The sequence below is a fragment of the Galeopterus variegatus genome, unplaced genomic scaffold (assembly GCF_000696425.1).
Source record: "Galeopterus variegatus unplaced genomic scaffold, G_variegatus-3.0.2 Scaffold1287, whole genome shotgun sequence".
In the NCBI taxonomy this organism is placed as follows: Eukaryota; Metazoa; Chordata; class Mammalia; order Dermoptera; family Cynocephalidae; genus Galeopterus; species Galeopterus variegatus.
In genome coordinates this window covers 347,928-359,013 of record NW_007727398.1, presented here as the reverse complement: position 1 = coordinate 359,013, position 11,086 = coordinate 347,928, and the positions used below count along the sequence as shown (strand labels likewise).

At 40.2% G+C, this 11,086-nt stretch overlaps 1 protein-coding gene and 1 pseudogene across 1 annotated transcript in view; one reads left to right on the top strand and one right to left on the bottom strand.

Moving 5' to 3' along the window:
- RYK (receptor-like tyrosine kinase) overlaps positions 1-10,066 on the top strand; it is a 63,585-nt gene extending 53,519 nt beyond the window's left edge. Inside the window, exons 13-14 of the mRNA XM_008576096.1 lie at positions 7,511-7,647; positions 8,951-10,066. Of these exons, the coding sequence (XP_008574318.1) occupies positions 7,511-7,647; positions 8,951-9,062 (249 nt within the window). The 3' untranslated portion in view covers positions 9,063-10,066. The remainder of the gene's footprint in view (positions 1-7,510; positions 7,648-8,950) is intronic.
- LOC103593157 lies at positions 3,887-6,287 on the bottom strand (annotated as a pseudogene).
- Positions 10,067-11,086: the final 1,020 nt, after the last annotated feature.

The window sequence follows — 11,086 nt, the reverse complement described above, 5'->3', positions numbered from 1 at the left end:
GGACCGGGGACCGGCAATGGGACCGCAACCCTTGGCGTCGCTCCCGCGCCTCGCTCAGCCAGTGAGCGGGAACCGGTCTGCATGTGGGATCCGAACCCTCGGGCGGGAGCGCCGCCGTGCTTCCCAAGCGGCGCACTTATCCAGTGCACCACCGGGCCGGCCCCGTCCTTTTCTTACTTCTAAAATGGGGGAACTTCCTGTGGGGACCAGTACTTGAGCTAAATTGCTGCTTTACTGCTGATTCCCTAGGGAAGTCTTTTTATACAGCTTAGGTTTTAATGGTTGACTTTATAGGTACTTCCAGGTCTAGTGAAATCCAGTGCATCTGGGTTGTGTAGAAATACTCGTCTGGGCCTGAGTCTTTTCATCAAAGTGTATCCCATGCAATTCTATATTCCTGACCAGTCTCCTCTGAGTCGCCCTTCACTGATTGGGGGTCAGATCAGCTGTCCTTTCTGTGCCCCATTGTTCCCCTGGTGGCCCCACATCCTCCACTGCCTGTGCTCCAAACACTTCCCATGGGACAGGCCATGTGCCAGTCCCTTGCGATGACTCACCAGCCTCTGAGTGGCTCCTTTTTTTCAGTTGTTGTGGCTCCTCGCTCCTATGTGGGTCCACGGGAACCCTATTTGTGGTCTTGCTGTCCTGGGGGTCGCCAAGGCCCTCTTTTCCCCTGCCGCCTCCAAGCAGCTTCATCTGGAGAACACAGCTGCAGCTTTTGCAAGGTCCTGCTCTGTGCGCTCAGCAGCCCCAGTCTGGAAGTGACTGGGATTCGGAACGGTCTGAATGGTTTTTTCTTTCTCCCTCTGAGGCTTCTCCCACCTTCATATACTCCATAGGTCTCTCCTCTTCTTCCCCTGAGCTCTAGCGGCCTCAGTTTGGCTGTCGTTGCTTTTTTATAGTTGTGAATTAGTTGATTTGTGGGAGAGAGTGACACCAGGGACTGTCTATTCTGCCATCTTGACTGGAAGTCATGAATTTCTTTAATAAACATATAGGGTTATATGGATTTTCCATTTGCTCTTATGTCTGTTTTGCTAATTTGTATTTCAAGAAATTGGTTTATTTCATTTAAGTTATTGAATTTATTGGCATAAAATTGAGTTCATAATACTTTTAGTATTTGAAATGATATTCCTTCTTTCATTCCTGATACTGTTAATTTTATTTTCTTTGTTTAGTCTAACTCAGAGGTCTCAATTGGGGGCAGTTTTGCCCACCCCAGCCTACCCCAGGGACATTTGCCAATGTCTAGAGGCATTTTTGTTTGTCACAACTTGGAGGATGTACTACTACTGGCATCTCGTGTGTAGAGCCCAGGGATGCTGCTAACCATCTTGCAATGCACAGGACAGCGTCTCACAGCAAAGAATTATCCAGCTCACAGTATCAATAGTGTTGAGGTTAAAAAACCTACTCTAGGGTTTACAGTGCACACCTCTTTTAAAAAAAAAATTATACCTTATTTAAACATTATACTTCACGTTTAATGTAAGCACCTTACAATATAATATTTCTACTCATCCCCTTCCATCCTTTATACTAGTGTGGACATACATTTTGCTTTTTTTGTATATTATAAACCGCACAATACATTGTTTGCTGTTTTTGCTTTAAATTTTAAAATTAAAGGAAATTTTAAAATGAGAAAAACATCTTTAGTTTTTATCCATATGTTTTCAGCACTCTTAATTCTTTGTGTAGATCCAAGTTTCTATCTGGTGTATTTTCTTTTCTTGTGAAGAACTGTTTTTATGTGTTTTGCAGTGCAGGTCTTCTGGCAACATATTCCTTCAGCTTTTGTTTGTCTGAAAAACTGTTTTCTTTTCATTTTTGAAGTTTATTTTGGCTGATTATTAGAATTTTCTGGTGACAGTTTTTGAAATATTTTGAAAGATGTCATTCCATTGTTTTCTTGTTCGCATGGATTCTGGTAAGGTAGATATTCAATAACATAAAACTTTTTATTATTTTATTTTATTTTTTACATGCATATGCCTTTTAATATTAAGATTTCATTTTCAAAGCATTTCAGATAACTTGCTTACATAAAAAAATAACTGTGTAGCTGGGGGGGGTGGTAATGGTCCTTATTAACACCACTTGATTTGCACTTCTCTGTTATGTCCAATGATAATGGGGTAAAGGCCAGTATAGATGGCAAATCTACATGTGCTGTAATCCAAAACACCTTTGTTCTAACTCTTAAAGCCTCACTTTGCAGCAATTCACCATCTTCCCTTTGTTCTGTTTGCACCATAGTATAGGCATGACTAAGCACTGCAGAGGCTAAATGCAACAGGAAAATGGGAAGGAGATGTGCAGGCATGGAGACACCATTAGTCATCCGCTGTATAAATGAGTGATGCCTAATCTTGATCCATTATTCATGGGTAGTATACTTCTTAGGCAGTTATCTTCGTTTAACTTTCTAGCTGTTGTTTTCCAACAGAAGCTAGTATATGTAATAAATTATACCAAGTACAATTCTTTACAAAGCATACAACATATGTACCAATTCTAGACTTCATATTAAAACAGGATATCTATATCATAATAAAAACATTTCCCAAAATGACAAGCTCTTAATGATCTGATTACAAAAAGACTAGGATTGTTGAAACCCCAGACTCCATATCATCAATTACAGTCTCATAGTAATGAACAAATTTAGAAATTTCTAGATGGCAAAAGGTTTCTCATACATTTAATACCAAGATCTTCAGGAAATGGTAATGTCAAAGGTCACATGCAATAAACTGCTCTATTATATTGTGGAAAATGGGCATTTGATGATCAAAATAGGCCCTGTTCTAGTAGTTAGATCATCAGTAGTCAGTGCTATGAAATGAGGCACAGAAACCTGTGTGTTCCTTGCTACTTAACATGTTTGTTTCAAACATTAAAGATCTTTCTTTAGGGCCGGCCCGGTGGCGCACTGCTGTAGTGCGCCGCTTGGGAGTGCGGTGGCGCTCCCGCCGAGGGTTCGGATCCCGCATGCAGACCGGTTCCCGCTCACTGGCTGAGCGAGGTGTGGGAGCAGCGCCGAGGGTTGTGATCCCGTTGCCGGTCCCGGTCCGGTACGGGCGCGACACTGAGGGTTGCGGTCCGTTGCCGGACACAAAAAAAGACAAAAAGGAAAAAAAAAAAGATCTTTCTTTAGGTGAAGTGAAAGAAATAGGGAATGAGTGCTCTTAGATCAGGGGTCAGCATATTTTCTGTATAAAGGGCCAGATAGTCAGTACTTTAGGTTTTGCAGGCCATGTGGTCTCTGTTGAGGCTACTCAGTTCTGCCATTGTAGCACAAATGTAGCCATAGACAATATGTAAATGAATGAGCATGGCTGTGTTCCAATAAATTTTTATTTATGGACACTGAAATTTGAATTTCATATAAATTTCATGTCATAAATTTTCTTTTTTCCTCCAACCAGTTAAAGACATAAACAGCATTCTTAGCTTGCAGGCAGCACAAAACCAGGTGGTGGGCCAAATTTGGCCCCAGTATATAGTTTGCCAATCCCTGTATTAGATCACCAAAGCTACTTTTCTTAAAATACCTTGTGTTTTTCACAAATGGTATGAATGGTAAATAAAATCTTAGAACATCTGTAGTAGTGCTGGACATCACTATCACTGTATTGTTGGGTTTAATATTGTGTGACTCGTGTGGGGGTAGTAATTGAGTTTGCATGTAGAGCGTCTTTATAACGTTACCATCACCACATTTGGTATTTGCACCCTTGTAGTTCTAAGAAAAGTTCTAAAAATCTATAAATGAGATTACTTCTTGGGAAAGTAAATTGAAGTGCACGTTGGCTTATAAGGAACTCATTCTTCTAAGGCTCAGGAAACAAAATTGTTTCCCATTTATTGCTTTAAATTTTATATATGGTGTTAAAATTATTCCCAGTCCTAAAACAAGGAATATTGGAACATTGTTAGTTTCTCCAATGGATTATAGTTAATATCACATCGATTAAGATGCATCTACTTCTAGTGGAAAATGTCCTCAATTGGTGTATCTTCTTATTGCTACTTATTTTTTATTTGACAGTTCTGCCTGCTGCACAACCCAGTTCCTTCTGGGAAGTTATAAACCTCTATTTAAAGGACATGGCTAGTTAGAATGAAGTTAGACAGCAATGAACAGGAGAGACACTGCAAAGAACCTTAGGAGATTATAAGGAGAGAACTTAACTCAGTACACATGCTTCTTTTTTAAGTAGGTTTCCATGTTATATGCTCCTGTGCCCTGAAAATGCTGGTCAACAGATTCCACTGAACTGCCTTCTGGGGCAGAGATGAGAGATGATGAGCCTCATTTTTCATTTCTTAAGGATGACACATGTGCATAATCACCAAAAGATGGAGAATAAACAATGCACTTTTCCAATGTGTATTGTGATTCTTTTCCCTGAGAGGATTGCATCCAGAATATTGCTTGCAATTCCAGTCTTTTATATAGACTGGTTTTACTTGCAGGGGCCCTGAACTCGTTTCTGTGCCTTTGGGTTGGCTTTGCTGCTGCTTAGAGTGTCCTGTCAGCAAGCCACCAGCAGTAAGGTTTGGAAAGCTTTGAAGATAGGGCTGTGACCCTGAGAAATTTCCTTCTCCCATTCCCATCGTGGCTGGCTTTTTCTCCTGAGTATTGAGTATTATGTCCTGGCCTGGCTTGTCCAGCAATGTGTTGATTTGGAAAGAATGGTAATATGCCTATTCTAGCTGTTACAGTTGTTTGAGTCGGAATCAGATTAGATGTTTTATGTGCTTCTCCAGGATGTTCCAAGTCCATTTTCAGTGGAAGCGCTGACCCTGTCCCTAGTGGTTTGAAGTACCATGGCTGGGGTTTTTCCAAGTAAGCCAGGTTTATTAGTAGTATGAATGTTCTCAAACTTCATTAATTGTTGCTATGCCAGTGGTACACGAGAAAGATTCTGATGTGCTTTATTCAAATGTAAAAATGCAGGGGAGATGTATGGGTTCATCAAATGTGGCAAGCTGTGAGGGGTTCCAAGAACTGCTGGTTTAACACCTTGCCCACATAGCTGGGGTTGTAGAAGAACTTGTAACATAGCAGAATTGTTTAAACTTTTCATGATTTATATTGGATTTGGCCCTGAAAGTAAGCCCTTTTGATTACTGTGCATCACACTGTGTGCTGCTATCAGTGCTGCTAATGTACTTTGCCTTGGTGCTCCCAGGGAACAGAAGGAAACCTGGACTTTGCCTCCCTTGATGGTCGTACCATCCGTTTCTTTAGCATATTCTGCAGTGTTATATTCAACCGCTGCAAAGCCAACAATGTAACTGCTTTCATCCCATGCAAGCTGGCAAAGCACAGGTTTATGGACACTGGAAAAAAATTGCAATAGCTCTTCCGAATCCCTGTAGTCATTAAGAAGTTTATCTATACAAAGGCACTTAAAATAAATGAGTTCTGAGGCCAGTAGATTTAACATCCATCCATTGTGCAAAGGGTGCTTATGCTCCCAACTGTTTACTCAATAGCTGCAATCTAGCCTTTGCAGCAAAGTCCTTTTTCAAGTATTCCACAAATCCATAACCTTTAGAATGGCCAGTAACTTCACTGTAGACCAGAAAACATCTCTTAATATTTCCATAAGCACGAACAAGTTCTTCAAACACTTCTAATGTAAAAGAAAGGGGCAGGATGGTAATACACAGCAAAGCGTCTGTTGGCTGGAGCTAAACTATTAAGTCTTTTTCCTTGAAAAGAATATTGATGAAACATCTGAATTGCATTTTGGGCTTATTCCCCATTCGATAAGATAACAAAAGCTGTTTGTTTATTTCTGTCCACGTAACAATACTTTAATTCGAAGGCTTTTAACAAATGATTAACTTTTTGGCAGTTGCTGTCCTGGGGCAGGTTCATCACCAGGATTTTCCTGCGGTTGCTCAGCTCCCACCGCATCTGCGCAGTGTGGCGACCTCCTCAGGGTGCGGCGTGGCGGGTGCGGTATCCGGGGCACCTTCGTGCTCCTTGGCTGAGGGGCCCGGCCCGCGTGTCCCCGGCCCTGGTCCCGCCTCACCGCCCAGGCCTGCAGCCCCCTCGCCCCCATGGTCTCCCACCACCGTCATCCTCCCGGGCGCTCTGCGGGCTCCTGAGGCTGAGGCTCAAGGGGAAGTAGAGAGAGGAAGCGGGAGGAGCATATAAAACTTTAAAAAAATAAAAAATCTTCATATTTTATAGAGTATTTCTCGATTTTGTTATTGTTGAAAAATGATAATGTAAAATTTAAAATGCATTGTGCGTAAATTTTGTAAACAGACGTATTTGACTTGTGGGGTTTTTGGTGGGGTTTTGGAGTTTTGTTTTGTTTTGTTTTTTTTTTTTTTTTCCTTTTTTCCCCATATTTTCTCTTTCATTCATTAAAAAGTGTATTTGGGGGCAAGCTACTTCTCTGAGGCTCAGTTTTCTCACCCTGTAAAAATCAAGCTACCATTGATTGTCAGGTTTGTTGCGAAGATTAAATATGATAAATTTTGTAAACAGGCGTTTTTTGCTTGTGGGGTTTTTGGGGGGGTTTTGGGGTTTTTTTTTGTTTTTTTTTTTTTTTTTTTTTTCCTTTTTTCCCCATATTTTCTCTTTCATTCATTAAAAAGTGTATTTGGGGGCAAGCTACTTCTCTGAGGCTCAGTTTTCTCACCCTGTAAAAATCAAGCTACCATTGATTGTCAGGTTTGTTGCGAAGATTAAATATGATAAAGGATGCCTAGAACTTACAGAGACTCATAAACATGATACCATGGTACACAGTTATCCTCTTCATCCAGCTTCAGCTGTTCCGACTTCAAGGTTCACATGTGGCAGCAGCTCTGTGTAGACAGATTGCCTGCCCTCCAAACCCTCTCCAGGAGACAGTGCAGACAGGGCTGGGCTGAACAGGGGAGCCTGATCAGAGCACAAATGGGCACTGTTGGTACTGCTTACAATTTCTGCTCCTATCAGTAGTTCACATGCTGATGTTAAATAAATCTGATTGTTTACCCCAAACAAGGTTGGAAGATATTTATTCAGGATATTTTCACATGTTAATTTAAATTTTAAAATATAGTAAAAACTCCATGACTACTTATATTTTACATAATTTGCATATTTCACTTGGATGCTCTTCCCTCAGGGTAAAGTTACATTCATTTTCCACTTCTCAGTTATACAGACTAGCTATTGTATTTAAAGTTACAAATTTTCATAGTAGGAAAATCTTAGAAGTAATTCATAGTTTTAGGTGGTACAGCTTGTGGTCAACACTAAAAAATATTCCTTGCAACGGATCTAATTACTTAGAATATACAGTACTAATATTCACATTAAAGGATGCAGTCATTAAAATGCTCTTTTCTGTCCCAGCAAGAGAAACTAATTGGGTATGATAGACTTCTTTTTGTAAATAACATTCTTAAGAATTAGTTGAACTGCTATTTTTGGCCTATAGCTGGCTGTTTTAAATGTCCTCTCATTGTGCTGCTCCTTCTTTCCTAGTGGGCATTTGGAGTAACACTGTGGGAGCTCATGACTCTGGGCCAGACGCCCTATGTGGATATTGACCCCTTTGAGATGGCTGCATACCTGAAAGATGGCTACCGAATAGCCCAGCCAATCAACTGTCCTGATGAACTGTGAGTTTTTCTGTGCTTGAAGACATAAGTTTGATTCCATTTACTATACTGGGGTTAAAAAAAAAAAAAAACAACAGGTTTCCACTTTCATGCAGAGCCTTCCCTTTTAAGAGTAATGACTCTTTGGACTTGAATTAGACTCTTGTAGAGAACCACGAAGTTAGGCAGATTCATTCACTCTTTCATGCATTTGACATTAGGACTCCTTTCATCTTGTATTTGTAGTACTTAATCTAAGCGTTACAAATAAGCCCGAGAGGCTAATGTATATAGTGAGAAAACTGACTGAATACTATGTCAGTTATTCTGTATAGAGTGAGGACCTGACTTGTTTTCTGTCTAAATGTGGGTATAAAGAGGATTATATATTAAAAATTGATCAATTTTACTGTCTTTTGGCAGTTCTAGAATAAGTGTAAAGGCGCAGTAGTTACAAAAAGCCTTCCTCATTGTCATCTTGCCTTGCTAGCTAGTGTCAGTTGATATGTAACGAAGATGTTCTGGGCTTATGAGTGAGGTAGCTGCTTTCTGTTTCCTCTTTCATCACATAGCTCATCTCCCCAGAAAGTGGGAATGGGGTGGGCAGGAGGCTATTCAGGGGTGATTGGGTGTGCAAATGAGTGTGGTCTCAGTTCCAAAATCCCCTGAAGGTTTCTGTGCTGTGGCAAGGTGGCAGCTTTTGCACTGATTTTACTGCAGGTCCAGGGTACTTAAAACTTAGATAAAACTTCCTCTTCCTTCAAGTTCTTTCTCTAAGAAATTAAATACAGGATAACACACGTTATTATTTTGACTGCATTTTTAGTATTTATATGAAACCTCTGTTTTTGCTGAAATATTTTGATACACTGTGATGAAGAATTAGAATCCACACATAATTCAAATAGCTTATTTTAGCTTCTTTTTATTCTAGAACTGCCAAAAGATAGTAAAATTGATCAATTTTTAATATATCACCCTCTTTATATCCACATTTAGAAAACTGGCATCAAATTGAGCAAAAATGGGCTGGCCCGGTTGCGCACTGCTATAGTGCGCCGCTTGGGAAGCGCGGTGGCGCTCCCGCCGAGGGTTCGGATCCCACATACAGACCGGCCGCTCACTGGCTGAGCGAGGTGCGGGCGCAACACCGAGGGTTGCGATCCTGTAGCCGGTCCCGGTCCGGTACGGGCGCGACACTGAGGGTTGCGATCCATTGCCAGTCACGAAAAAAGACAAAAAGGTAAAAAAAAAAAATTGAGCAAAAATGCTTAGGAGTACTGTATCGTTACTAGCCAAATTTTCCATTTTTGTCACTCTGCAGATTTGCTGTGATGGCCTGTTGCTGGGCTTTAGATCCAGAGGAGAGGCCCAAGTTTCAGCAGCTGGTACAGTGTCTCACAGAGTTCCATGCAGCCCTGGGAGCCTATGTCTGACTTGTCCCACAGCATCAGGAGGAAGGTGCCTGTCGGGGCTAACTTGGAGCCTGTCATGGACACTTCATATAGCACACAACACCAGCAGAAGCACATTTGTCTTCCAGAACACCGTGCCTTAGGAATGCTTTAGAATCTGAACTTATTAAGACACTTAATTATGTGGAATATTTTCTAGAGATAACTTTTATTAGGTTTGAACTGAAAGGGTTTTTGTAAATTTTTTGGCCAAAATTTTTTTAAAACATAGTTACTTTGGACTAGGGGTACGTTCTTACAAAATAAACAGTTTTTGAAATTGTTTAGACACAGATATTTGGAGTAGCTATCTTAGTGCCAACTGCTTTATATTTTTTTACTTCATCAAGGTAATGTAGGTGGCTCACCTTTAAAGTTTTTTTAATACAGTTTTTATCACTACTCTTGGAAATGGTTCGTCTTCAAGATGCAATACTTTTCTTAGGAAAGGAAGAACAGATGATAAGATGTCTGGTTTGCCTTGTACAAGAAAAGGCAATATTGGAAGAAGAAAACTCAAAGCTAGGGGGAAAATTTTTTTAAAAATAAAATACTTACTAGGAACAAACTGCCCCTACATGGAAAATTGATTAATTTGTATTTTTCTCGTGAAAGAGAGTTCTGCTTTCTTATTTTTGAAGAAGCAGTAGCTGAGTTCATTATATCTTAAATCTGGCATAAATTAGCTTTTCTGTGAGCTAGAAGTGGGTTTGGGGCAGATCAGTAGTAAGTAATGGCAATCTTATTTATTTTTACTCTCTGGGAAAGGAGATTATACAGTTCCAGAAAGTGAAATCATGTTTCTAAGGTTAATATTCCCTTTTATTGCACCTAGAATAGTGCTATGCACAGAGTGGGTGCTTGAGTTGTTGTGGTTTAAAAGAAAATGTAAACTGGTAAATTTTGTGCTTATCTTCAAGGCTGGCTTATGTATAAAATGGTTTTTTTTAAAACACTTGAAAAATTAAAGGATTTGTTTTATATTATGACAGTATTGAAAGTTTTGTTCATAATGAATGATTGGTTCTTGTGTCCGATGAGTCTTTGAATACACAACTGCTAGATATTTGCGTTTTATTTCATGAGTGTTTGACTCAGACTTGAAAGCACGCACACAGTTATAGCTGACTCTACTTACTCAGCCTCTAGGTTCTAATAAAAAGTTGGAATTATTGTTATAAGGAAGTGTTACAACACTAACACATTTCTCTAGAGCCAGTAAGTATGGGGTATGTATGTATGTATGCTCAGTTTTATAACTGGCCTGAGGCAAGTTGAAAGGGCCTCCTAGATAACTATGCATGCAGGTGCCTGCCACTACTCTAGTCCTCATAGGTGTATAAGGGAGAATGGGTGCTAGTTGGAGACTCTTGCTGTTCTTAAAGATCTTTATAAATCAGCAACACATCTGGAAAAATAGCTCAAACAGTACATGGTCACCCACAAATAAACCAGGAGCATGATTTTCTTTGTACTGTTTATTAACATTGGTTCTTTGGTTTTATGAAATAGTCCCCTAAATGGCTGTTTTTTAAAAATCTCCTTTAAACCATTTGTTAGTCACAGATATTTTTGTTCATATCCAGCATTCTTAGAAGGCATTCAATCAACAAATACTTACTTAGCACATACTATGTATTATGCACATGGAGTGGTTCAACTCTGGCATCCCTTCTGTCATTCAGTGCATTTTTTGTGTTCAAATGAGTGCTTGAGGACTCCAACATTTACAGTCTAGTGAAGGAAGAAGAGATAAAACCGAGAAGACACTAGTCGTTAAAATCAACAACAAAACAGGAGAATAAGGTGTTGCAGGAGCCCAGGAAAGAGTGTTTCAAAATGGAGAGAGAGGCCTCCACGGGATTTGGCAATAGGGAGATTACTGACAAAAGCGTGGGGGTTGGAGCAAGCTGAAGTGTGGATATCAGGCGGAGAAGTGGAGACCCTACTGTAGTCAGCACTAGTGACAAGTTTTGCTACGGAGGGAAATGCAGCAGCAACTAGAG